The sequence below is a fragment of the Delphinapterus leucas genome, chromosome 11 (genome assembly GCF_059928025.1).
Source record: "Delphinapterus leucas isolate spDelLeu-1000000601 "Yukka" chromosome 11, BTC_Dleu_Yukka2, whole genome shotgun sequence".
Taxonomy (NCBI): domain Eukaryota; kingdom Metazoa; phylum Chordata; class Mammalia; order Artiodactyla; family Monodontidae; genus Delphinapterus; species Delphinapterus leucas.
In genome coordinates, this window is record NC_143139.1 from 77180028 (window position 1) to 77207568 (window position 27541).

The following is a 27541-nucleotide window of genomic DNA, read 5'->3' on the forward strand; positions in this document are numbered from 1 at the left end:
TTGTGCATTTACTGGAAACATTTTTATTTCTTTCTTGAGCATTTTTTTGTATTTTTTGCTCATTTTACTATTGGATGTTAGCTTCTTACGACTTGCATACGTTTTACTTTTCTTTGTTTGTTTGTTTGTTTTTTGATGTGAACCCGGTGTAAAGTCTTTATTGAATTTGTTGCAATATTGCTTCTGTTTTATGTTTTGGTTTTCTGGCTGTGAGGCATGTGGGATCTTAGCTCCCTGACCAGGGATCAAACCTGCACCCCCTGCATTGGAAGGTGAAGTCTCAACCACTGGACTGCCAGGGAAGTCCCTTGCATACGTTTTTCATGTTACTTAACCGTACCATACTTCTAGAAATTTTTTTTAGTTTGTAGTTTAATTTATTTGCTTTTTGTCACATACATTAATTTTTATTGCAGCATGATATTCGTAAGAAAAGTGCACAAATCATAAATGTGCAGATTGATGAATTTTCACATGTTGAGTACATCCATGTAACCAGTACCCATGTTAAGAAACTGAACGTTAACCAGCACACCAGAAACTCCCTTTTACTCCCTTTCAGTCACTTCTCCCCACCCCAAAGATAACCACAATTCAGACTTGTAATAACTAACTTAGATTCCTTTTGTCCATTTTTATAGTTTACACACTGGGCAATTCCATTTGTATATGCTCTTTTTGCTCTGACTTTTTGCTCTCTGGTTTTGTTTGTTAGATTCACCCATATGGTCATGTGAGCATTTTTTATTTCTCTGTAGTATTCCATGTGAATGCATGACCATTTTTAAATCCACTCTACTATTAATGGTCTTCGGGTGATTTCCAGTTTGAGACTATTATGAACAGTGCTAGTATGAACCTTTTAGTATATATGTCTTATTGAACATATTTCTGTTGAGTATATACTTAGACGTGGAACTGCTAAGTCATAGGAAATATATACATTCACCTGTGTAGATATTGCCAAACACTATTCCAAAGTGGTTGTACCAATTTATATTCCTACCAGCAGTACAGGAGAGGTCCAGTTGCTCTACAGCCTCACCAACACTTGCTAATTTCAGTTTCTCTTTTTACCATTCTGGTAGGTGTGTACTGGTATCTCCTCTTGGCTTTAATTTGCATTTCTCTGATAAGGAAAGGGGGAGTCTTTCTATATGTTTAAGGATCAGTTTTGTATCCACTTTAGTGAAGCCAATTCAAGTTTGTTGCATATTTTCCTTTTGGATTATCTCTTCTTGTTACTGATTTGAAGGAGTTCTTTACATATACTGGATATAAGTCCTTTGTTGGATCTGTGTACCTCAAATATCTCAGGAGGTGTGTGGCACTCTCTTAATAGTGTCTTTCAATGAACAGAAGCTCTTAACTTTATCATAATCCAAGTAAACCTTTTTCTTTTATGGTTAGTGCCTTTAAAGAAGTATTTGTCTGCTCTAAGGTGACAAAGATTATTTTCTCTAAAAGCTTTATTTTACCTTTTGCTTCTAGATCTGCTATCCGTCTGGAACTGATTTTTGTATGGTATCAAGTAAAGGTCAACATATGTTTTTTTCCCACATGGATGTCTAGTTAACCTGGCATTTTCTTTTTTTTTTAAGAAGGAATTTCCATCTTCAGGAAACAACTTTATTTATTTATTTATAAATTTATTTATTTTTGGCTGTGTTGGGTCTTCATTGCCGCGCGCCAGCTTTCTGTAGTTGTGGCAAGCGGGTGCTACTCTTCATTGCGGTGCGCGGGCTTCTCACTGTGGTGGCTTCTCTTGCTGTGGAGCACGGGCTCGGGGCACGCGGGCTTCAGTAGCTGTGGCACGTGGGCTCAGTAGTTGTGGCTCGCGGGCTCTAGAGCACAGGCTCAGTAGTTGTGGCACATGGGCTTCGTTGCTCTGAGGCATGTGGGATCTTCCCACACCAGGGCTTGAACCTGTGTCCCCTGCATTGGCAGGCAGATTCTTAACCACTGCGCCACCAGGGAAGTCCTAGCCTGGCATTTTCTGAACAGACCATCCTTTCCTCGCTGAACTACAATGTTGCCTTTGTCATAAATCAGGATACCTTGTATGTGTGGCCTCATTTTTGGGTATTCTCTTTTCCATTGGTTAATTTGATCATTCTTGTGCCTATACCACATTATTTTAATTACTTTTTAACTTTATAATACATACTAGTGTCTGATAGAATAAAACCAGCCAGCTTTATTTTCCTTCAAGATTGCTTTGGCTATTTTTAGCCCTTTGTATTTCTGAATGAATTTTAGCATCAGCCTATCATTTTCACTTTAGAAAAAGGAAACTACCAAGATTTGATTGGAATTGCTTTGAATCTATGGATTAATTTGTAGAGACCTGACATCTTTACAGTATTGAATATTCCAATAGCATTTTTATTGCTTGCCTCCTAAATGAGTCAAGCAGCTTCCCATCACTTTCTGTGCTCTAGGACTGATTTTACAAACTGGGAATACAGGGGAGGAAAAACAATTTTCCCTCTACCTTTCGAGTTCTTGGCTGAGACCCCTGTCATAAAAGATAGATTAACAAAAGAAAAACAAAAGTTTATTAACATTGTTAGGAAACAAAATTCAACTGGAGTAAATTTAAAAGATCTTACTGGCTTTCTTCAACGATTCATGAATTAGGCAGCGTCCCATCCAGCAGACAGAAAGGATCTTCTTCCCAGGATCTGTAAAAGATGAAAGACTTGTAGGCAGAAGGGAGTGGGACAAGGAAGTTAGGCCAGCAAAGAGTGGATTGGTCAATCCCAATCTCCCAATTCATCCCACCACCACCACCCACCCCTGCCACTTTCCCCCCTTGGTGTTCATACATTTGTTCTCTGCATCTGTGTCTCTGTTTCTGCCCTGCAAACCGGTTCATCTGTACCATTTTTCTAGGTTCCACATATATGCATTAATATACGATATTTTTCTCTTTCTGACTTACTTCACTCTGTATGACAGTCTCTAGATCCATCCATGTCTCTACAAATGACCCAATGTCGTTCCTTTTTATGGCTGGGATTGACATATATACACTAATATGTATAAAATAGATAACTAATAAGAACCTGCTATATAAAAAAATAAATTTAAAAAAAAGAGTGGATTGTTTGTGCCAAGGTCACGTTCTTTTAGGGGATGGCACGGGTCTGTCAGGCAGATTACCTCACTAATGTTGATTGGGTAGTTCCTGACTGACTGGCTTAAGATTCTATTTATGTTACCGAACGCAGGTTCCTGTGACTGACGCACAGTAAGGCCAAACAAACCGAAACGTCGAAGTTTGGAGCAGAGAAAGGTTTGTTGCAGGGCCATGCAAGGAGAACAGGTGGCTCGTGCCCCCAAAAAACCCCTAACTCCTTGAAGCGTTTCAGCAAAGCATTTTTAAAGGTCAGGGGAGGGGAGGGGCATCCCAGGGTATGTGCTGGCATCTCAGTTCATGCACAATTCTCTGATTGGTTGATCTTGAGGTAACAGGGCAGTTAACATTATCAATCCTTAGGTACCAGTAGGTCTGGGGGCTACAGGCTCATGATCATCAAGTAGCTAATTTCTTCCATGTGGTGGTGGTTTTAGCATCTGAAAAGTTCAGGAAATATGCATGAAATACTGTTATCTTGGCACTAAGAGGAGCTACAGCAGAAGATATGGGGGAGGGGCTCTGTCCTGGGAAGGTTCCACAGGTCCTGTTCAGTTACATTTCTTGGAGAGGCCAAAAGTGTAATTAAGTCTTGATTTGGTAAGGTGTATCTTAGTATAAGTGACTCCATTTGGGGCCTGTTGTCCTATTTTTAACAACACGTATACTGCATATATACATGGGAGATACTGTTTAAAAAAACAAAACAAAACAGAGCTAGACAGTAGTTAAAGCAGTTAAAACATATTTTATTCAGGACATACAATAGGGGGAAAGAGACCTCAGTATAGAACTGGGTTCTATTGCAAATACAGCATGGATAAATGGGAATTTAATTACTAAGAGGAAACACGGGGTCAGGAGGGGTTTTGGCTAAACCAATATAACGGGATTCTTGGTGAAGACAAGCTAGGGTAGTCAGACATTACCTCTGTTACCTCAGACACCAAGGTTTGCAGCAGAGAAAGTTTATTCACAAAGCAGCCAAGGGAGGAGAACAAGTCTGAAATCCACCCTCCCAAAGGTGGGATATTTATGGGGTAAAGGAGCAGGGTGGTCTTAGGTGTGAGGAAAGGTGATTGGAGGTAGGGGAAAAGTGAGGTAGTCGGTGTTCTGTGCAGATATATCTTGGTTACATGCTTCTTCCAGGGATGCATGTTAAAAAATGGAGGTGCTTAGCATGATTTGGGGGTGGAGGTTTTGGCCCTCTGACAACAAAAGAGCATTCATCCAACACCTGTGCAGGCCCAGTGTTAGGGCCCGTGGTCCCAACCAGTCTTAGCTCGAAATGAACAAGAGCTGACTCTAAGTTCCGAAAGAACATCTTAAGTCTCTGCCCCCATTACCATAGCAACCCATACATCCGAGGTGTTATCTGTGGGGTGGTTAAGGTGTCTTGTGGTGTATTACCTAGGCTATGTGAAGCTTGGAGGGTATGCAGTTAAGGAGAGGGGAAAAAACTAAAGCAAGCTGATCAGTGAAGGCAGTTTATAAGCAGAGAGGTTTTAACAAGCTGTTCCCTTATCTGTTGTTCTGTAAGACAAGCTCAAGAATCTCTATTAGTCACCAGCTTCTGTTAACCCTATGGGGCATGATTACACCTAGGGGAATGGTAGAAGATGAGGAACCCAATATTGAGGGTGATCAGTTGTGGCGGATGGGAGACGCTTGCTAAACTGACATACCAGGGTTCTTGTTAAAACTAGATTTTGCAAGGAAGTGCACAGGTGGGCCTAGGAGAAATTTCAGGAGCCTGACTAAAGTTTGATTAAGAATCTTTGTCGATACCCAGGGGAATCTAACACTTGATGGCGTGGAATTCAGGCTCAGATAGCATCTATATGGGGGGGAGGGGCTGTAGACCTCTTAGGGAAGAGTAAATGTTTACTTAGGAAAGATAAATGGACCCTTAGAAGAGCAGATGGGAGATACGACAAAATTTGTCTGGGTGTAGCCTCCTCTCCTGTGATGACTCAATCTTCTCTAGTTGATGAAACTCCCAGGGAAGGGATTTATGATAATTGAGTTCCTTTTGGAAGATCTGTCTTTAGGCAGAATAAGGGGGAGAGTTCAGAGAAAGCTTTCCCCTTCATTTGCTGTTTTTCAAGTGCCTACAGCTCAAAATAATCAATATGCCCAATGACATAATTTTGGGGGGCATATTCTGCTACCTTTCAGGAATGATCTATTCCTTGAGGGCATAGCTAAAATTGGCCCTTAAACTGTCTAGGCCAGCAGTCCCCAACCTTTTTGGCACCAGGGATCGGTTTCGTGGAAGACAGTTTTTCCACAGACCGGGCGGCAGGGGAGGGTGGGGGGAGTGGGGGTGGGGTGGGGAATGAAGTGTGGGGATGGTGCGGGTGGTAATGCGAGTGATGGGGAGCGGCAGATGAAGCTTCTCTCACTCGCCTGCTGTGCAGCCCGGCTCCTAACAGGCCACGGACCGGTGCTGGTCTGTGGCTCTGGGGGTTGGGGACCCCTGGTCTAGGCCTTTACTGGGGATATGGGGAATGGATGATGTCCATTGGTTCCTTTTCTTTTATGGTTATTGCTTAGTTCCAGTTTTCTATTTGGGGGGATATTTTGATAGTCTTTTTTTATTCTGAAAGGGAGTGTAATACAGTTGTCAAAGGAACAGACTCTGGAGTTGGACAGCATAGGAAATCCTACCTCCAGTACATAATAGTGTGATTTTGAGCAGTTTACTTCTCTGTGTGTCAGTTTTCTCAATATTAAGTAGAAATGACAGTATCAATCTCATAGAGCAGCTGTATTAAATGACTTAATGTAAGTGACCTAATTAGGTCTTATTACTTATGTTATTCATGCCCTCTCTCTTTTTTTTTTTTTTTTTTTTTTTGCGGTATGCGGGCCTCTCACTGCTGTGGCCTCTCCCGTTGCGGAGCACAGGCTCCGGGCGCGCAGGCTCAGCGGCCATGGCTCACAGGCCCAGCTGCTCCGCGGCATGTGGGATCTTCCCGGACCGGGGCACGAACCTGTGTCCCCTGCATCGGCAGGCGGACTCTCAACCACTGCGCCACCAGGGAAGCCCCATGCCCTCTCTTTTTATGTTGCATAGATTTGCTGCAGTATTGACTTACCGGATATATTTTTTAAAGAATCAGTTATTGGTTTTGTTTGATGGACGCAATTAAATTTGTTAGTGTTTTCTTCTTTTTTTTAATTTTTAACTTTTATCTATTTTCTCTCTTCTACTTTGTGTTTATTTTGCTGTTTTTTTTCCCTCTAGCTTCTTTTTTTTTTTTTGCAGTACACGGGCCTCTCACTGTTGTGGCCTCTCCCGTTGCGGAGCACAGGCTCCTGGACGCGCAGGCTCAGTGGCTATGGCTCACGGGCCCAGCCGCTCCACAGCATGTGGGATCTTCCCAGACCGGGGTACGAACCCGTGTCCCCTGCATTGGCAGGCACACTTTCAACCACTGCGCCACCAGGGAAGCCCTCTAGCTTCTTGAGTTAAAGACTTAAGTACTAAAAATAATTTGTAAGGTTATAAATTTCCCTATGAGTGCTGCATTGGCTGTATTTCATGAGTTTTGAAATGTGGTTTGTCTCACAATTTTGTAATTTCCTTTGTGATTTGTTCTTAATAGGTGATTTAATAGGGGTATGGGCAAGGGATTGATGTTATTGTTAGTGATGATTTTTCTTCATGTGCTCCTCCAGACCCGTAGTTCTACCCTGACCATTATGGAACACATCACCTGTATTTCCGTGTCCTATGGATTCCATTTAGGTTCAGCCAATGAGAAAGATCTCTTAAATCAGAGGTATCTTAATTTGTTCAGGCTGCTATAACAAAATGCCATAGGCTGGGTGGCTTATAAACAACAAAAATTTATTTCTCACAGTTCTGGAGGCTGGGAAACCTAAGATTCAGGGTGCTAGCATGGTTGAGTTCTGATGAGAACCCACTTCCTGGTTCATAAATGACTGTCTTTTCCCTGTGTCTTCATATGGCAGAGGGGGTGAGGGAACTCTCTGGGATCTCTTTTATAAGGGTACTGATTCTATTCTTGAGGGGTCCAACCACATGACCTAAGCACCTCTCAAAGCCCTCAGCTCCAAATACTGATAACATTGGGGATTAAGTTTCAACATATGAATTTTGGGAGGATGCAAACATATAGTAAGAGGGTAGAAGAGAAAGCACTGGAGAGATATTTATATTCCTAGTTCCCTCCCAGCAGGGCTACCATTTGGTAGTGATTGTGTTCCTGTACCTAAAGGCGCAAGTCTTCTTGGGGGACTCCTTTAACTTCATCTCTTTTTTTTTTTTTTTTCTTTTTTTTTTTTTTTTGCGGTACGCGGGCCTCTCACTGTTGTGGCCTCTCCCGTTGCGGAGCACAGGCTCTGGACGCGCAGGCTCAGCGGCCATGGCTCATGGGCCCAGCCGCTCCACGGCACATGGGATCTTCCCGGACCGGGGCACGAATCCGTGTTCCCTGCATCGGCAGGCGGACTCTCAACCACTGCGCCACCAAGGAAGCCCTAACTTCATCTCTTACAGGGCTTCAGTGACACTGCTTCTTTCCTTTGACCTTTAGGCCTGTGGAAGATAATAACTTTCGGCTGTTGCTAGTCCCTGGGTGCTTCACTATCCCCTATTGGTTGCCTCAACCCTTCTTACGCCTTGGTAAATAAATGGTCATTTCATTAAACTCTTTTCAGTTATCCCTTTTGAGTGTGCCATCTGTTTCTTGTAAAGTCTTCCTTCAAGAAGACTTCCTTGGTTAACTTATTTTGTAGACCCTATTCTATTCTCTAGGATTAACTCTTATCCATTGTCATCCACGACCTTTGGTTTTGCCCTCTGAGAACTTATTCTTCATCTCTTAGCACTCCATTGCCTCATATGAAATGGGTTTTAAAGTATACCTTTCTTGGGGACTGCATACCTTTCACAGCCTGATTCCTGCTGGTGTAGGTTGTGGACCGAAGAGTTGCTTTAAAGGTTTAATATGAGTTTTTGCAGGGTATTGGTTTCTTTAGCAGTGTAGTTCCCTGAAATGTAGTAGATTTCCAGTCTGTTTGCTTGTAGGCAGTTTCATATACAAGTAACCACAGTTAAAGAGCACATTTAAACCAAGCTCTTAAATCCGAAGTCTGTAGATTGTATACTGGTTCTGTTTTGGACTTTTTCAACTTCATGGCATCATCTGCAATAAGAGGCTTGGGTGGAAAGGTATCACCCTTAATTAGATCTTAGCAGTTGGACTGGTTCCCATTATTCTGAGGGAGGGTCTTCGGAAAGGCTTCAGGCCGCCATCTTATTTCCTGCCTTTTGGCTTTTCCAGCCATGAGAACACTGTTCCCCCCCTCCCCCCATTACCATTTTCAGTTAGCTGGAATCTCAGGCCACAGGCAGAGACACCCTTCTTTTGCAGAGCTGAAAGCTTGTTAGGCACATGGTTTGTCTTTCAAGGTACAAATATTACAGTGGCAGTAGTTTTTTAAAATGTTTTGCCATTTGGCTGGAATGGGTCATTAGCTTTTTAACCTGCAATATGTTTCCTTGCCATCTACCATTTGACCTCTACTAAGCCTGTGTAGTGTATTTCAGGTTAACCGTCCACTGTCTCTTCCACAACTGCCTCTGCCTTACTGGTAAGCTGGAGAATACATATTGGAATACTGCTTTAGAAACATTTTGCATCCACAGCTTTGTTTACCAGCAAAAAAAAAAAAAAAAGGTCAGCAAGAAGTGAATCTCTGCTTCCTTCCAAATTGGGAACCCTCATTTATATCTAGAACCCTAGTTGCAAGATAATTTGGAAAATATCACATTTAGCCTTTCCATCCCTTTAATACAGGAGTCATACTAGGAAGGAATGTAGTATAGACGGTGAACAAACCAGCCCACCATATCCATCATAGGACCTAACCTCCCTTCTCCTAAGAAAATTTAACTGGGATATTTTTATTTTTTAATTTTTTTAACATCTATATTGGAGTATAATTGCTTTACAATGTTGTGTTAGTTTCTGCTGTATAACAAAGTGAATCAGCTATACATATACATATATCCCTTTATCTCCTCCCTCTTGCGTCCCCCTTCCACCCTCCCTATCCCACCCCTCTAGGTGGTCACAAAACACTGAGCTGATCTCCCTGTGCTATGCAGCTGCTTCCCACAAGCTATCTATTTTATGTTTGGTAGTGTATATATGTCAGTGCTACTCTTCACTTAATCCCAGCTTCCCCTTCCCCCTCCCCGTGTCCTCAAGTCCATTCTCTACATCTGCATCTTTATTCCTATCTTGCCCCTACGTTCATGAACCATTTTTCTTTTTAGATTCCATATATATATGTTAGCATATGGTATTTGTTTTTCTCTTTCTGACTTACTTCACTCTGTATGACAGACTCTAGGTCCATCCACCCCACTAAAAATAACTCAATTTCGTTTCGTTTTATGGCTGAGGAATATTCCATTGTATATATGTGCCACAGCTTCTTTATCCATTCATCTGTTGATGGACACTTAGGTTGCTTCCATGTTCTGGCTATTGTAAATAGAGCTGCAATGAACACCGTGGTACATGACTCATCTTGAATTATAGTTTTCTCAGAGTATATGTCCAGTAGTGGGATTGCTGGGTCGTATGGTAGTTCTATTTTTAGTTTTTTAAGGAATCTTCATACTATTCTCCATAGTGGCTGTATCAATTTACATTCCCACCAACAGTGCAAGAGGCTTCCCTTTTCTCCACACCCTCTCCAGCATTTATTGTTTGTAGATTTTTTGATGATGGCCATTCTGACCTGTGTGAGGTGATACCTCACTGTAGTTCTGATTTGCATTTCTCTAATGATTAGTGATGTTGAGCATCCTTTCATGTGTTTGTTGGCAATCTGTATATCTTCTTTGGAGAAAAGTCTATCTAGGTCTTCTGCCCATTTTTGGAGTGGGTTGTTTGTTTTTTTTGATATTGAGCTGCATGAGCTGCTTGTATATTTTGGAGATTAATCTTTTGTCAGTTGCTTTGTTTGCAAATATTTTCTCCCATCCTGAGAGTTGTCTTTTCGTCTTGTTTATGGTTTCCTTTGCTGTGTAAAAGCTTTTAAGTTTCATTAGGTCCCATTTGTTTATTTTTGTTTTTATTTCCATTTCTCTAGGAGGTGGGTCAAAAAGGATCTTGCTGTGATTTATGTCATGGAGTGTTCTGCCTGTGTTTTCCTCTAAGAGTTTTATAGTGTCTGGCCTTACATTTAGGTCTTTAATCCATTTTGAGTTTATTATTGTGTATGGTGTTAGGAAGTGTTCTAATTTCATTCTTTTACATGTAGCTGTCCAGTTTTCCCAGCACCACTTAATTGAAGAGGCTGTCTTTTCTCCAACCTTTGTATACTCTTGCCTCCTTTATCAAAGGTAAGGTGACCATATGTGCATGGGTTTATCTCTGGGCTTTCTATCCTGTTCCATTGTTCTATATTCTGGTTTTGTGCCAGTACCATACTATCTTGATTACTGTAGCTTTGTAGTGTAGTATGAAGTCAGGGAGCCTGATTCCTCCGGCTCCGTTTTTCTTTCTCAAGATTGCTTTGGCTATTTGGGGTCTTTTGTGTTTCCATACAAATTGTGAAATTTTTTGTTCTAGTTCTGTGAAAAATGCCAGTGGTAGTTTGATAGGGATTGCACTGAATCTGTAGATTGCTTTGGGTAGTATAGTCATTTTCACAATGTTGATTCTTCCAATCCAAGAACATGGTATATCTCTCCATCTGTTTGTATCATCTTTAATTTCTTTCATCAGGGTCTTATAGTTTTCTGCATACAGCTCTTTTGTCTCCTTAGGTAGGTTTATTCCTAGGTATTTTATTCTTTTTGTTGCAATGGTAAATGGGAGTGTTTCCTTAATTTGTCTTTCAGATTTTTCATCATTAGTGTATAGGAATGCAAGAGATTTCTGTGCATTAATTTTGTATCCTGCTACTTTACCAAATTAATTGATTAGCTCTGGTAGTTTTCTGGTAGCATCTTTAGGATTCTCTATGTATAGTATCATGTCATCTGCAAACAGTGACAGTTTTACGTCTTCTTTTCTGATTTGGATTCCTTTTATTTCTTTTTCTTCTCTGCTTGCTGTGGCTAAAATTTCCAAAACTATGTTGAATAATAGTGGTGAGAGTGGGCAACCTTGTCTTGTTCCTGATCTTAGAGGAAATGGTTTCAGTTTTACACCGTTGAGAACAATGTTGGCTGTGAGTTTGTCATATATGGCCTTTATTATGTTAAGGTAGGTTCTCTCTTTGCCTACTTTCTGTAGAGTTTTTATCATAAATGGGTGTTGAATTTTGTTGAAAGCTTTTTCTGCATCTATTGAGATGATCATATGGTTTTTATTCTTCAATTTGTTAATATGGTGTATCACATTGATTGATTTGCGTATGTTGAAGAATCCTTGCATTACTGGGATAAACCCCACTTGATCATGGTGTGTGATCCTTTTAATGTGCTGTTGGATTCTGTTCGCTAGTATTTTGTTGAGGATTTTTGCATCTATGTTCATCAGTGATATTGGCCTGTGGTTTTCTTTCTTTGTGACATCTTTGGTTTTGGTATCAGTGTGATGGTGGCCTTGTAGAATGAGTTTGGGAGTGTTCCTCCCTCTGCTATATTTTGGAAGAGTTTGAGAAGGATAGGTGTTAGCTCTTCTCTAAATCTTTGATAGAATTCTCCTGTGAAGCCCTCTGGTCCTGTGCTTTTGTTTGTTGGAAGATTTTTTAATCACAGTTTCAATTTCAGTGCTTGTGATTGGTCTGTTTATATTTTCTATTTCTACCTGGTTCAGTCTTGGAAGGTTGTACTTTTCTAAGAATTTGTCCATTTCTTCCAGGTTGTCTCTTTTATTGGCATATAGTTGCTTTTAGTAATGTCTCACAATCCTTTGTATTTCTGCAGTGTCAGCTGTTACTTTTCCTTTTTCATTTCTATTTCTGTTGATTTGAGTCTTGTCCCTTTTTTTCTTGATGAGTCTGGCTAATGGTTTATCAATTTTGTTTATCAAGGAACCAGGTTTTAGTTTTATTGATTTTTGCTCTTGTTTCCTTCATTTCTTTTTCATTTATTTCTGATCAGATCTTTATGATTTCTTTCCTTCTGCTAACTTTGGGGTTTTCTTGTTCTTCTTTCTCTAATTGCTTTAGGTGTAAGGTTAGGTTTTTTTTTTTGAGATGTTTCTTGAGGTAGGATTGTATTGCTGTAAACTTCCCTCTTAGAACTGCTTTTGCTGCATCCCATAGGTTTTGGGTCATCGTGTTTCCATTGTCATTTCTTTCTAGGTATTTTTTGATTTCCTCTTTGATTTCTTCAGTGATCTCTTGGTTATTTAGTAGTGTATTGTTTAGCTTCCATGTGTTTGTATTTTTTACAGTTTTTTTTTCCTGTAATTGATATCTAGTCTCATAGCATTGTGGTCGGAAAAGATACTTGATACGATTTCAATTTTCTTAAATTTACCAAGGCTTGATTTGTGACCCAAGATATGGTCTATCCTGGAGAATGTTCCATGAGCACTTGAGAAGAAAGTGTATTCTCTTGTGTTTGGATGGAATGTCCTATAAATATCAATTAAGTCCATCTTGTTTAATGTGTCATTTAAAGCTTGTGTTTCCTTATTTATTTTCATTTTGGATGATCTGTCCATTGGTGAAAATGGGGTGTTAAAATCCCCTTCTATTATTGTGTTACTGTCGATTTCTTCTTTTATGGCTGTTAGCACTTGCCTTATGTATTGAGTTGCTCCTATGTTGGGTGCCTAAATATTTACAATTGTTACATCTTCTTCTTGGATTGATCCCTTGATCATTATGTAGTGTCCTTCCTTGTCTCTTGTAACATTCTTTATTTTAAAGTCTATTTTGTCTGATATGAGAATTACTACTCCAGCTTTCTTTTGATTTCCATTTGCATGGATATCTTTTTCCATCCCCTCACTTTCAGTCTGTATGTGTCCCTAGGTCTGAAGTGGGTCTCCTGTAGACAGCATATGTCCAGGTCTTGTTTTTGTATCCATTCAGCCAGTCTGTGTCTTTTGGTTGGAGCATTTAATCCATTTACATTTAAGGTAATTATCGATAGGTATGTTCCTATTACCATTTTCTTAATTGTTTTGGGTTTGTTTTTGTAGGTCTTTTCCTTTTCTTGTGTTTCCTGCCTAGGGAAGTTCCTTTAGCATTTGTTGTAAAGCTGATTTGGTGGTGCTGAATTCTCTTACCTTTTGATTGTTTGTAAAGGTTTTAATTTCTCCATCGAATCTGAATGAGATCCTTGCTGGGTTGAGCAATCTTGGTTGTAGGTTTTTCCCTTTCATCACTTTAAATATGTCTTGCCAGTCCCTTCTGGCTTGCAGACTTTCTGCTGAAAGATCTGCTGTTAACCTTATGGGGATTCCCTTGCATGTTATTTGCTGCTTTTCCCTTGCGGCTTTTAATATTTTTTCTTTGTATTTAATTATTGATAGTTTGATTAATGTGTGTCTCGTTGTGTTTCTCTTTGGGTTTATCCTGTATGGGACTCTCTGCGCTTCCTGGACTTGATTGACTATTTCCTGTCCCGTGTTAGGGAAGTTTTCGACTATAATCTCTTAAAATATTTTCTCAGACCCTTTCTTTTCTTCTTCTGGGACCCCTGTAATTCGAATGCTGGTGCATTTAGTGTTGTCCCAGAGGTCTCTGAGACTGTCCTCAATTCTTTTCATTCTTTTTTCCTTATTCTGCTCCCTGGCAGTTATTTCCACCATTGTATCTTCCAGCTCACTTATCCGTTCTTTTGCCTCAGTTATTCTGCTATTGATTCCTTCTAGAGTATTTTTAATTTCAGTAATTGTGTTGTTCATCACCATTTGTTTGCTCTTTAGTTATTCTAGACCCTTGTTAATTCTTGTGTTTTCTCCATTCTGTTTCTGAGATTTTGGATCATCTTCATTATCATTTCTCTGGATTCTTTGTCAGGTAGGTTGCCTATTTCATCTTCATTTATTTGGTCTTGTAGGTTTTTACCTTGTTTTTTCGTCTGTAACATATTTTTGTTGTTTCTTTCTTTTTTTTTTTTTTTTTGATGGGTGGGGCTGTATTCTTGTCTTACTGGTTGTTTGGCCTGAGGCATCCAGCACTGGAGTTTTCAGGCAGTTGGATAGAGCCGGGTCTTGGTGCTGAGAGTAGGACCTCCAGGAGGCCTCACTCCAGTTAATATTACCTGGGGCTGAGGTTCTCTGTTAGTCCAGCAATTTGGACTAGCAGCTCCCACCACAGGAGCTCAGGCCCAACCTCTGGCCTGGGAACCAAGATCCCGCAAGCTTCATAGCATGGCAGAAAAGAAAAAAAAAAAGAAACAAAAAGGTGTAGTACAATATGAAAGAATAAAAAATAAAATTAGAAAGATAAAAAATATATTAGGAAAAATAAAAATATAATTGAAACAACAGCAACAAGGTAAAATAAGACCACAACAGAAAAAAGAAAAATAAAGTGGGGAGTGGGGCAGGGAGAAACAAGCCAAAAGGAGAGGACAATAGCAAAGTATAAAGAATAAAATAGGGCTTCCCTGGTGGCGCAGTGGTTGAGAGTCCGCCTGCCGATGCAGGGGACACGGGTTCGTGCCCCAGTCCAGGAAGATCCCACATGCCGCAGAGCGGCTGGGCCTGTGAGCCATGGCCGCTGAGCCTGTGCGTCTGGAGCCTGTGCTCCGCAACAGGAGAGGCCACAACAGTGAGAGGCCCGCGTACCGCAAAATAAATAAATAAAATAAAATAAAATTAGAAAAATAAAAGATTTATTAGGAAAAATATAAATGAATCAACAGTGAGTTAGCAAGGTAAAATAGAACCCCAATCTAAAAGAGGAAAAAAGAACGGAAAAAAAAAGGCTTGGCTATGGGGATGGAGTTTAGGCAGGGGTGGAACTTAGGCAGGGGCAGGGTTTAGGGTGGGGTGGGACCTAGGCGGGTGGTGGGGGGCAACGTTGAAGCGTGGGGTGGGGCCTCTGCCTAGAACCGGCGCGGAAGGGGAGGGGCAGCCGTGGAAAGAGGGCCTCTGGAGTGTGGAGTTCCAGGGTTTGGAGGTAGGGCCCTGGGTGAGGGTGTGTGGCGGGTGAGGGGGGGGGCTTGGGCCCAGCACGTTGGAGGTGGTCTCCAAGTGTAGAGGTGGGGCCCTGGGTTGGGGTGTAGGGGCAGGGCTTGGGTTCTGTGGGGCAGGAGGGAGGTTCCCAGGGCAGAACATTAGGCCCAGGAGCCCAACAGGCTCCCTGGTGCCTAAGTGGACAGGGAAAGCGCTGGCCCCGTTCCTTTCTGTTCCTTCGTGCCCCTCCCCCACCATCTCCCCCAGGGTCCCCCCCCCATTGCTGCTGGACCCCTAACCATGGGTGGGTCTGGCTGGGTGTAGGAACTCCTCCCCTCCCCCAGCACCCCCTCAGGGTCCAGCCTTTACTTTTGCTCCCCATTCCCTCCCTCCCCTCCCTCAGGACCTGCACGGCTGGAGGGGGCCTAGGTGGGTAAAGGATCAGGCCCAATCTCAGCAGGTTCCTGGGGGCCCAAGTGGGCAGGGGACACCTGGCCACACTCCCTTTTGATCCTCTGGTCCCCCAACTTACCCCTTCGGGCGTGGGATCCCTTCCCCTTCCCCAGCCGCCCCTCAACGTTGCCAGTCCCCTCCCACCTCCACTTCTTCTCTCCCTTCACTCCCGCCCCACGCCCCATTTCCTACCTGGTTGCTGACAGTTCTTCCCTTCCCCTTAGGTGTCCGTGGTCCCGTACCGGTGCCTGGTAGGTCCCCTAGTTGTGTGGAGACATGAATTCCACATCCACCTAGTCCGCCATCTTGACTCCACCCGCAACTGGGATGTTTTTAGTATAGGGTGTAATACTGTTATTTTAATGATTTTCAGAATCGGAAATCAGGCTCGTTTATGTCTTTAAACTAACTCAGAGAGTCATGTGCTGTGTTAAAATTTTAATTTTAAATCAAGCAAAGTTTTGGAAACTATTCTAATCACATCCTTTCCCTATTTAAAACCTTTTTGAAATGGCTTGGTTTAATACCAGTTTCCTTGATTATTGGTCAATTTTACTATCTTCTAATCTTGGTCTTTTGTATTCTCCCTCCAGAAGTCACCTTTGAGTCCTCCTAGTCTGGAAGGACTGGGGATGGTCTGAAAGAAAAGGAAGGAAGAGTGAGGTTCCCAGGCCCAACTTCTGGCCCTCTGGCCCTTGCCCTAGAATCTGACCACTTTCATTTCTTCAAGGCTAGATTCCGTATATATCTTCAAAGTTAGTTCCTTTATCTTGGAGCCTGACTACCCCCTGGAGACTGAAGTGGGAAGGACAACATAACCTCACACTCAGGCTGAGCAGCAGCAGGACAAAGTTTAGAAAATGATGGACTCCATATCTAACGTGGGTGTTAAGCAAGATAAATACTGATACCAGTGTTGTCATTTTGCTCTGTTATTGTAATTTCTAATTAAGATGTTTTGAGAGTAAAAATTCTCTAGTCACCTTAGGAGACTAGTTCTGATATTGCTCATTCATAGCTGTTGGATTTTTTTCATCATAGATTAATTGCAGAAATTTTGAGTCATTTATCCTATCTTGAATCCTTCTACTCCTAGAGGGAAGAGTACCTGAAAATAAGAACTAATTATTTAAAGGACTAATATTTCTACCTCTTTGCATTATTTGTAGTGCATCTAAACCATTTTTTGGTAACTTTCTTAGAGGGATAGTGTTGTTCTCAAGGGACCTTTTTACTCTATGAACTCTCCATCCATGGTAACCCTTTTCTGTAGTTGAATTCCTTTTCATATTTGTTGAAATTCATTCTTTTTTCCCTTGTTCATGACTGGGGAAAGTAACTGTTCAGAACTGGGAAAGCCCCTCTTATCTTGACTTCTTTCCCTCCTTTATCCTTCTCAGTAAATTATTAAATGTTAACCCTTTGTTGGCAGTGTGTTCAGGTTTAGCTTCCCCTGACCCCCAGCACTAAATCACTCAAATGAATGTGAGATGGCTCTCACATAATCTCCCACATTTAAAAGAAAGTTACAAAAAAATCCTCTCTTGCTTGAAAGATTCTCCTTTCTTTATATTTTTAAAGGTTATTTTACATCTCTAAAGAACAGTAAGGCATGTTTTATAAGTAACGTTTGTAGATTCTTTCCTACTTGCAATAGTGATTTGACTAATGGAAGGAAATTGTTTTCGTCTGTGTATGTATACATTGACAGTATTTGCTATTTTGACAATGGAGCTTGCTGTCTGGAAAAATGATACATATAAAACTGTAGGTATTGTTCTGTCATCTTATTTTTCCTTAATGCATTTTCAGTTACCCGTAGTACATAAAGCTTTACAAATAGCAGCTGAGATCAGAAGCATAGCAAAATTCCTGCTTTTATCAGTGTCTGTAATAGAAAGGAAATTTATTAATGGAGATATTAAATCTGAACCTATTGACATACAAGATTGACCATTAAGTCCAAAGCTAGTTTATTACCACATATGCAAGAATAAATTTGTTTAAGATGAATTGTACAAATTTTTCTTGAGGGACAAGTCTTTGCTTTTCTTCTGTCTGGGTCATGTTGTTTCTACTATTTTGGCTTCATCATGTATCCTCAGAGCTCCAATATAGATTTTAACATTTTAAAAAATATGTAAACATCACAAAAGGTAGTAAATTAGTCTTTCTCTCTTTTATGTATTTTTATTGCATTTATTAAAATGCAGGTTCCTTTGTCTCAAGCTATGATACACAGTTCTTAAATTACTTTTAACTACTTATGTAGCTATATTAACAGCTTTCTTCTTTTTAATTTTTTAATTTATTTATTTTTATTTATTTTTTATTTTTTTATTTTTTGGTTGTGTTGGGTCTTCGTTGCTGCACGCAGGCTTTCTCTAGTGGCGGCGAGTGGGGACTAGTCTTCTCACTGCGGTGGCTTTTCATTGTGGAGCATGGCCTCTAGGCGCATGGGCTTCAGTAGTTGCAGCACACGGGCTCAGTAGTTGTGGCTCGCGGGCTCTAGAGTGCAGGCTCAGTAGTTGTGGCGCACAGGCTTAGTTGCTCCGTGGCATGTGGGATCTTCCCGGACCAGGGCTCGAACCCGTGTCCCCTGCCTTGGCTGGCAGATTCTTTAACCACTGCGCCACCAGGGAAGCCCTACAGCTTTCATTTTTTGAAAACATTGTGGAAAGGGAACTAGACTAGTAATCAAGAGACTAAGATTGATTAGCAATGATATCTTGAGTGAATCACTTAATTTCTCTAAAGCTTGTTTCCCATCTGTTATAAAGGAGTTATACCAGATCATCCTTTAGTATTAAATTTTTCTTGAATCTGGTAGGTTGGTTTACTAAATGAGAGTAGGCCCCTAGGGGCTTCCATTAATTAGGAAATACAGGAAGAGATTCTGCTCATTTCCAGTCTGTTTTTTTTTATTTTATTTATTTTATTTTATTTTATTTATTTATTTTTGGCTGCATTGGGTCTTCGCTGCTGTGTGCGGGGGCTATTCTGTTGCCAAGCGCGGGCTTCTCATTGCAGTGGCTTCTTTTGTTGCGGAGCATGGGCTCTAGGTGCACGGGCTTCAGTAGTTGTGGCACATGGGCTCAGTAGTTGTGGCACACGGGCTCTAGAGCACAGTCTCAGTAGTTGTGGCACATGGGCTTAGTTGCTCCGTGGCATGTGGGATCTTCCTGGACCAGGGCTCAAACCCATGTTCTCTGCATTGGCAGGCGGATTCTTAACCCCCATGCCACCAGGGAAGCCCTCCAATCTATTTTTAGATCAAAAACCCTGGCTCAATTTTAGTTTTCCTGGTTCTCTACCAGGTGTTCTCTGAGTTCCCAGGAGCAAATCATGCCTTAAGGAGTTAGGAGAAAAGGCCCAAAGCTCAGTGTACTCCACAGGGCTATAGTGTTAGTGTACTGACTTCATTGCCTCTGGATTTTTAGAGTATTGCTATCACATGTATTGTTACTCCCACTACAGAAGATCGAATGCCTATTCATCTTTATTTGAAATATTTGAGGACATCCTTTATTTTTAAATCCACTTTGTAATTTATTTTGCTGACAGAATCTGGCCAACTATATCCTATTGTGGGATTTTGCTGATAAATCCACAATCGTTAACCTCATATCTCTTTAACACGTTTATTAAAGTGGATTTTCTACTTTAGTATATATTTTGCCATATTCTTGGTTTTACTTTTCCTTGCAGAATCTCCCTGATGATAGGGAATAATGAATCATTTTGAGATAAAGACCTCGCCTCTGTCTCTTAACAGAACCACAAATTCTGTCTCCACCTTTTTTATTATTATTATTATTTGGAATAAGGAAAAAAGAAAATAAGGTTGGATGTGATCTAATAATGTCCAAACCTCATTTTAATGTTTACTGCACGCTCTTCTCACACCCAACATTTTGCCAGTGTGTTTAACCTGGCTCTAATTTTTTTTCTAAAGCAGTTAAAAATGATAGCTTTCCTTTCTCATCTTGCTTCTGCTGTACATTCAGTAAGTGCCCAATATATGCCAGTTGATGAACCATATACTGAATAACATTAAGGGTAGCATAAGAACTAGAGAGAGCTCAATCAGGATTACTTTCTTCTCTTTCCTTAGTTAAGACCAAGTCACTATTGCTCTTTGTTTTTAATCAGTTGAGCCTATAAGCTGTGTGAGTTTTCTCCCTTTGCATCTCTTCATCTTTCTTTTGATGGATATGTTTTGTTTTGGACTAGATGCTATTGTACTTAAGTATATTTGTACTATTATATAGGAAAAAATGTAAAGTTAATGTTTTTAAAGCTTTTTGTTGTTTATAACATTTCGTGAAAGATTAATTGGATAGTATGAATTTCTATTGGAAAATATCAGAAGCCTGCAGCCAGGAAAATTTATGAATATATGTCTTATCTGCTGTTGGTTTTTAAAAAAAACCTAAGTAAATGTAAATATTAAGTAATATTCTCTAATGGTATTTTTTAAACACCACTATCCCTATTACTACTTCTGCAGTTATGGAGTAATACTGAGTGGCACTGAAGAAATTATGTTCAGGTTTTTTCAAAGAACTGCTTCTGATAGGAAAATGCTTAGTAATGATTAAGACACGCCCTCCAGTACAGTGGCCATTTTGTACGGTAGTGCTGGAGAAACAAGTGGGAACCATCAAAGAAAGAAGTGTATGGATCAAAGGAATATGGTCGAGAGGCAGTAAATTTTTCCTCTAGGTCAAGTGGAGAAATTAGAACTATGTTGCCTGTGAGTAGTTTAATTCATTGGACCAATTTTAAAGAACCCTTTTAGCTTACTTAATCTTTTTAAGTTTTATGATTAGATTTTGCTTTGCTGATAATGAGGAACAATTAAATTAACACATGGATTTGGGGCTTTTGGAATAGTAATTTAGAAGTTATACTGAAATGTGTATACTCCAAAAAGTATTTCCTGTTATTTTATAATATCTTTAATTTTGCAAGGTACTTTTCTATGATATTATTCAAGGTTTAAGGTGGGGGGGCAATAAGTAGTTATTTTTAAATTATACTTTGTGATTGTCTACTGATTAAAGATAAGTGAAAGGTCTATAGAAATTCTGTATATTGGCATTATAATTAATAGTAGTGGAGAAATTTATTTCCCTTTGTAGGGTTTTGTTAACTGTGACGGTTTTAGCTCTTTATGTACCAAAAGCTTCTTCATTAAAAATAGAGAAAATAGCTACCTTGTGTAATTTGGTAATGACAGTCTTGTCTTCCTCATCAGCTAATTTTGTGGGGTTCTGCAGTTAGCTGGGAAGAAATAAGGTAATCATAGCAACTGACAACAGGAGTTCATCCTTTTCAATCATATTTTCCCCCAAAAATGCTGTTCTATATTGATAATCACATTTAGACCTACAGCTTTAAGCAATATTCAGATAAAAGACTTTTAAAATATTTTAATAGCTAATAAATAATTGTTTTCAGGCAAATATTCTCCATCAGATTCCTTTTACAGATATCTTTTTCCTTAAAGATTTTGTTTTGAATAAAAGATCTTTTAGAGGTTCTACTGGTATGATAGAAACTTTTTAAAGTATGTAACTTAAATTATAGTAGTTTTTTCCTGAAGAAACTAAAAATTGATACAGACTTTTAAAATAAAGTTACCTGTAAGTAATTTGATAAATTCTATTAAGGGAATGGAAATTGAAGGCTTCTAAGCACAGATTTATATCATTGTAAAGTCTTCATTAACAGTTACTTCTACATCACACAGTTTCAGGTTTCTATGTCAATGCTTCCTGCCTCCTACTACCTTCTGTTAGTAGCTATTTTCCTATTGCTTTTTGTGTTTAATATAGACTTACAGAGATCACATAACATCTGATAGTAGTTAGCATTTTGCTTTGATATAGTACTGATGCTGTAAATAAAGGAACTGTGTAATAGTTGAGTAGATCATTAGTTTTGATATAGAAAAGTGCTCGGGATCATTCTATTCATTTGCTAAATTAAGAATTCAGCACCTTTTTAATCAGACCTTACGTTGGGCACCTTTTTCCACACAAATAACACACATGAGTATATTGTCATTGTAATAACACTCTACTCTTTCAAACCACTTTTAAGTCCAGCTCATTGGATTTTTAAAACAAGATTCTTTGTAGCCAGCTTCTAGGCTTGTGTAATCTGAGGCAAATGCATATGAATTATAGCTCATCTGAAAGAGAAATGATTGGTAATAAATGTAGATATTATCGGGAGACTTATGCTGACCTGTTTTGAATTTTCTAACTTAATCTGTTAAGTAATTTAAAAATTACAAGTTCTGTTTCTGGTTAAAAAATATGCAAACTATACAAAATACTATATTAGACCAAGTTAATGAACTTATTTACTTTAAGTTATTTGCAATGTAGTGGAGTAAATAACAGCTTTAACTCTGTCAGGCTGCCTAGGTTCAAATCCTGGCTCTACCATTTACTGTTTCTGTGACCTTGGCCAAGTTACTTGGTCTCTCTGTGCCTTAGTTTCCTCTTATCTTAAATGAGTTCTGCCATAAAAGGTTGTTGTAAAGATGAGAGTTAGTACATAAAAATGCTTAGAACAATGCCTGGCAGTGTGGTTACTCAGTAAATGTTTAGTGCTGCTGTTTGGGGAGGAATTCGTGGGGAGGGAATCAACAAACAGATGAGAGTCTACACTGATCATCCTCTTGTGAGAAAAAAGTGCAGCTGGTAGCATCAAACAGAATTAGCAACCTCCACTGACATTTCCAAACCAGAGGTAAACACTGCTTTAGCCTGAGAAATGGGCAGAGGGAGCAAGTCAAGGGCTATTTCCAGATGTCCACTACCTATGGCCCCCATAGCCTGTGGGAAACTGGAACCCTGGAATGAGTAAACAGAAAACTCATGGAGCCTATAGGTCATAAGAATACCAATGCTGTGAAGGTTTGGAGGAGCTGCCATTTTCTAAAATATACTCACAGGAAAAAAATCCAGATTTGTTTTCCAGATTTAAGAGACTGTAGTTCTGTGAAACTTAGAGCCACCAGTGAAAGGGGAATAATTTGAGATGAGGACAGCCTCAAGAGAGGGGGGGAAATATATAAGTGAATTAAAAATTGTACCATGCAGGGTCTGCATTTTAGACCTTACAGAATATAAAATCTGACATATATTAGCCATCTCTTTTACTTTCTGTATTCTGATGCATTTAACAACTTGGAGCCTTGCTGACCTTGGAGGGATTGCTCCTCCCAGGTTACTAAATGATAGTACAGTACTCACCTGGCTACTATCTATCTGCCTAATCATACCGGGGTCAGGTACCTGTCCCTACTGGGGACAGGCCCTATGCTCCAGAGACTTGCTGAAATCATCCATTTCGCCAGCCTTAAGCCTGCTTACCTTGCCTTGCCCATTCGCCCATTCCTTCCCACAGAAAGCACAATAAAGGCTCTCTCCCATAATTTCCCTCCTCTCCCTCCTGACTGACCCTGGTGCTGCCCACATGCCCATCCCTCCCTTGTGGCACAACCTGCTCCCTTCTCTTGGGATCTGTGAATATAACAAACAGTCTTTCCAATGGCAGTTGTCTGCTGATCTGTTGGCCTCACCACACCTGTACAATAAAACCTATATTTTAGGGGCTTCTCTGGTGGCACAGTGGTTAAGAATCCACCTGCCAATGCAGGGGATATGGGTTTGAGCCCTGGTCTGGGAAGATCCCACATGCTGTGAAGCAACTAAGCCCGTGGGCCACAACTACTGAGCCTGCGTGCCACAACTATTGAAACCCGTGCTCCGCAAGAAGAGAAACCCACACACCACAACGAAGAGTAGCCCCCCACTCGCCGCAACCAGAGAAAAGCCTGCACACAACAATGAAGACCCAGTGCAGCCAAAAATAAAGTAAATAATTTTTTTTTAACCTGTATTTTAAAATAGTAAGACAAATTTGTGAGAGAAGCGTTAGTGGTTCCTTTTAGATCTCCTTTTTCCTCAGGCAATTTTGTGTTATGGTTAAGGGTGTAGGCTTTGGACTCAGACCAGCTGGCTTCACATTCTGCTGGGTGACCTTGGACAAGTTATTTAACCTCCATATACCCCAGTTTCCTTCTAAAATGGGGGTGGTAGTAATAATACCTCTTTAGAAGTTTGTTGTTAGGAGTAAATGAGGTATTATAAAATATGCTTAGCTTAATGCTTAACATATAATAAACTCAACAAATCTTAAGTATTTTTACTGTTACTCTTATTATTTTCCAGCTTCACTCTCTTCTAAAATATTGATCTCTCTTAGGGCCCTCTTGTCTTCTTACACTATGTGTTATCTTTAGCTGATCTCATTTACTCCATGTGTTTCCATACCTATATGCTATTGTATGGGTTTGCCACCATACCTATTTGCCAAAAAATCTATTCATTCAGACTAGGCCACTCTCCTGCTCTCCAAATATTTTAGGTCCAAGTTACTCACATTTGAATATCTCACAGGTGCCTCTAACTCATTGCCTCCCTCTTCAGACTTGTTCCTCTGCTGCTATTTTATATTTCAGTAAATAGTACCACCTACTTGTTCAAACCAAAAATCTAGGAGTCATCTTAGTCATCTCTATTGACAGCCACTTTCAATCATAAATGGATACCAAATTTGGGGGGAAGAATTCACAAACTAAAGAATGCTTATTACATTTTGGGAGAAGGCGTAGGGATTAGGGGTAGGAAAAAAAGTTTTTTCACATTTTATATCTTTTTGTACTGTTTGAATTTTTAATTTAAAAACAGTAAGAAAAAAAATCCATAAAGTTGAGCCGTTGAACTCAGTTTCCTTTTATAGGTAAAGCAAAGTTAACTTTTCCTTGAATATATTCTGGGAGAAGTTAATGGTAGAAAATTACTATAACTGTAGTTAGTATAGTAGGCGCTCAATAAATATCTGGTTAGTGGTAGATGAACAAATGATGATTGCCATTTAAGTTTCCCTTTTGCTAAATTTTTCTAGTGGAATGCTGTTAGCAGTCAATCACTAGCATCTAGAAGACAGAGCAAATAGTTGATGAGGAGCCAGAATCAGAATTTGGCCAGTAGTTGTTGCAGACTACAGATTGCTTTTCTAAAAAGGTATACAACTCTTCTGAGAGAGCTCTTCTGGGGAAGAGAAGGAGAGTGTCCAGAGGGTACATCAGGATTAGTTTGGAAAGAGCATCTTAGGGTTCTGCTGGCTGTTTTCTCAGCCTGATGCAGGTGCTTGCTTGTGGGCCTATAGCATTGACAGGTGTGCCAGTAGCCAAAGGAAACCACTTCTTAGTAAGATGCCATTTGTGGAAGAAGCTAAATTTATTTAGATATCTAACTTTCCTAGTTACATATGTGGTCCAGTTAGTCACATATATATTTCTATATATAAGAAATATATATGTTGAGACCCCAACAGAAATTTTTTAAAAGGAAATTATTTTATTGGAAAACTGAAGTTCAGTTAGACGAACAAGAAGTTCATTTAGAAATAATCTCCTAATATAACCAAGTGCTGTAATTATTTTGGTTTTATATAATATTGGTGGCTGGTTAAAATTTTAATGCATAAACTCTGATACAGTTATTTTGAAGGTAACTTATTTCACTGTTGGAGAGCCTATTGAGTTTTTAGATTGCAAGTCATGGAAAAATAACTAATTTTCTATTTTGGTTTTTGAATCATTTTCCCAAAGTAAGAAGTAAGTAATGAAAGCAGCTGCTGGGTTACTTATTTTGGGGGAATTTTTTCAACCTGTGATTCCTTATACTCTAAAACAGGGTTTCTCAACCTCAGCATTGTTGACAGTTTGAGCTGCATAACTTGTGGGGTTACTACTCAGCATTTTCCTTGGTACTGTTGAAAGCCGAGTGTACCATGGTTTTTTTTGGGTTTTTTGGGTTTTTTTTGCGGTACGTGGGCCTCTCACTGTTGTGGCCTCTCCTGTTGCGGAGCACAGGCTTCGGACACTCAGGCTCAGCGGCCATGGCTCACGGGCCCAGCCGCTTCGCGGCATGTGGGATCTTCCCGGACCAGGGCACAAACCCGTGTCCCCTGCATCGGCAGGCGGACTCTCAACTACTGCGCCACCAGGGAAGCCCCGTACCATGGTTTTATCAGAAGTGTCATAGGATGAAACTTTTTTAGCAAAGACCTCACCTGTTTTGTTTTCTCCCCTGTGCCTACATATTACCTGCTACATGGAGGATATTTAATTAGTATTTATTATTATGAGTTGTCTAATTCTGCCAGGTTTGGCCTACTCTTCCCTTTCTGGGCTAGAACCTGAACGGTTACAACTTGTTCTATCCGTAAGGGTTTAAAGCGGTTTAGGAGAGCAAACCTAATAATAAAAGCATTTTACTCATCACTTCCATTTCTGCACCAGTTAATCTTCCTTTCTAAATACAAACCAGCAATAATGGTACTGGCACTTCTATAGAATGCACCATAAATCATGCAGAAAATAAACAATGCATTAAAATGCATTCAAACTTTATATATCCATTAGTGTGGGATCTGATATCTTGGGGGGAGCATGAAGTGCAGGTAGTCTGGGACTTAAAGAGTCATTTTATTGCAGTGCTTGTTCAGCAAAAATATTGGGGTTTCCTGTCTATTTTTGTTTATTTTTCTTACAAAAATATATTTCAGTTATCAGAACAATCTTAGCACAACCAAGGACTGTTGGCATTTTTTCACTGAGCAAAATTCTTTCTGGTGCTATGATGTGTGTTTTCTGTCAGCTAAAATTTACAGGAATAGTGAACCACAAGGATTTCCTGAGGAGAAGCTCCCACATGCTGTGTCTGGGATTTCTCATATTTCTTTTGGCAACAGTAACATTCTCCAATACTACAGAATTACAGTTTGAGTCCAGTGCTAATAATTTCTCTTCAAGAAAACAACTTAACTGAAACATTTGTGGTTCTGTTTCGCTTGAACCAAGGAAAAAGTTATAACAGAGAAAATTACCTATCACCACCTACTCTGCCTTACCCTCCTCACACACAAAAAAAAGTCCCTTTCTAAAGCTGGATCAACCTATAATAATACTCATTATATGAATCATAGAAATTTCTGTGTGTTCGTTTTTAAGCCTAATAGCTGCAAACCTCCAACCTCCAAATATAGTGGTTAAGCCTGTTGCACTGGGGAGCCTCACCTTGCTGTTAAAGAAAAAGTATTTTATATTGGGTGATCATGTTTTATACGAAGACATTATTTGCCTCTTTCTCATTCTGACATGCATGTGCAGAGTATGAAAAGCTAATCAATATGGTTTCGTATTGCCTGTTAAAATTAACCTTTTCAAAATTATCACTTGTCGGGGCTTCCCTGGGGGCGCAGTGGTTGAGAATCTGCCTGCTAATGCAGGGAACACGGGTTTGAGCCCTGGTCTGGGAGGATCCCACATGCCACGGAGCGACTAGGCCCGTGAGCCCACAACTACTGATCCTGCACGTCTGGAGGCTGTGCTCCGCAACAAGAGAGGCCGCGATAATGAGAGGCCCGCGCACCGCAATGAAGAGTGGCCCCCGCTTGCCACAACTAGAGAAAGCCCTCGCACAGAAACGAAGACCCAACACAGCAAAAATTAATTAATTAATTAATAAACTCCTACCCCCAACATCTAAAAAATAAATAAATAAAATAGTTGGGTGGGAAGATATCACTCTTCATTTTTAAAAAAAGTTATCACTTGTCAAGTTTGGTATGGCTATTCTTTGATAACACAGTTATCAGAAAAGACTTAAAATACTCCTCCATTTCCAACTACATATCTGTTTAAGGTCTGATTTTCTTTATATACTTCATCCAAAATAAAAAATTACAACTGATTAAATACAGAAGTGGATATAAGAATCCA

General features: G+C 40.0%; 1 protein-coding gene across 8 annotated transcripts in view; it reads left to right on the plus strand.

Moving 5' to 3' along the window:
- Nucleotides 1–27541, plus strand: part of VEZT (vezatin, adherens junctions transmembrane protein) — a 96161-nt gene that overhangs the window by 2060 nt on the left and 66560 nt on the right. For 2 of the 8 annotated variants that reach the window (XM_089921142.1, XM_089921140.1), the window contains exon 1: nucleotides 15330–20425. The exons of the other annotated variants lie outside the window; for them this stretch is intronic. Coding sequence is in view for 1 of the 2 variants with exons in the window: in XM_089921140.1 (XP_089777266.1) it covers nucleotides 20417–20425 (9 nt within the window). In the remaining variant the exon portion in view is untranslated. Of the gene's footprint in view, nucleotides 1–15329; nucleotides 20426–27541 lie in introns of those variants that run through there. 8 annotated transcript variants of the gene reach the window in all.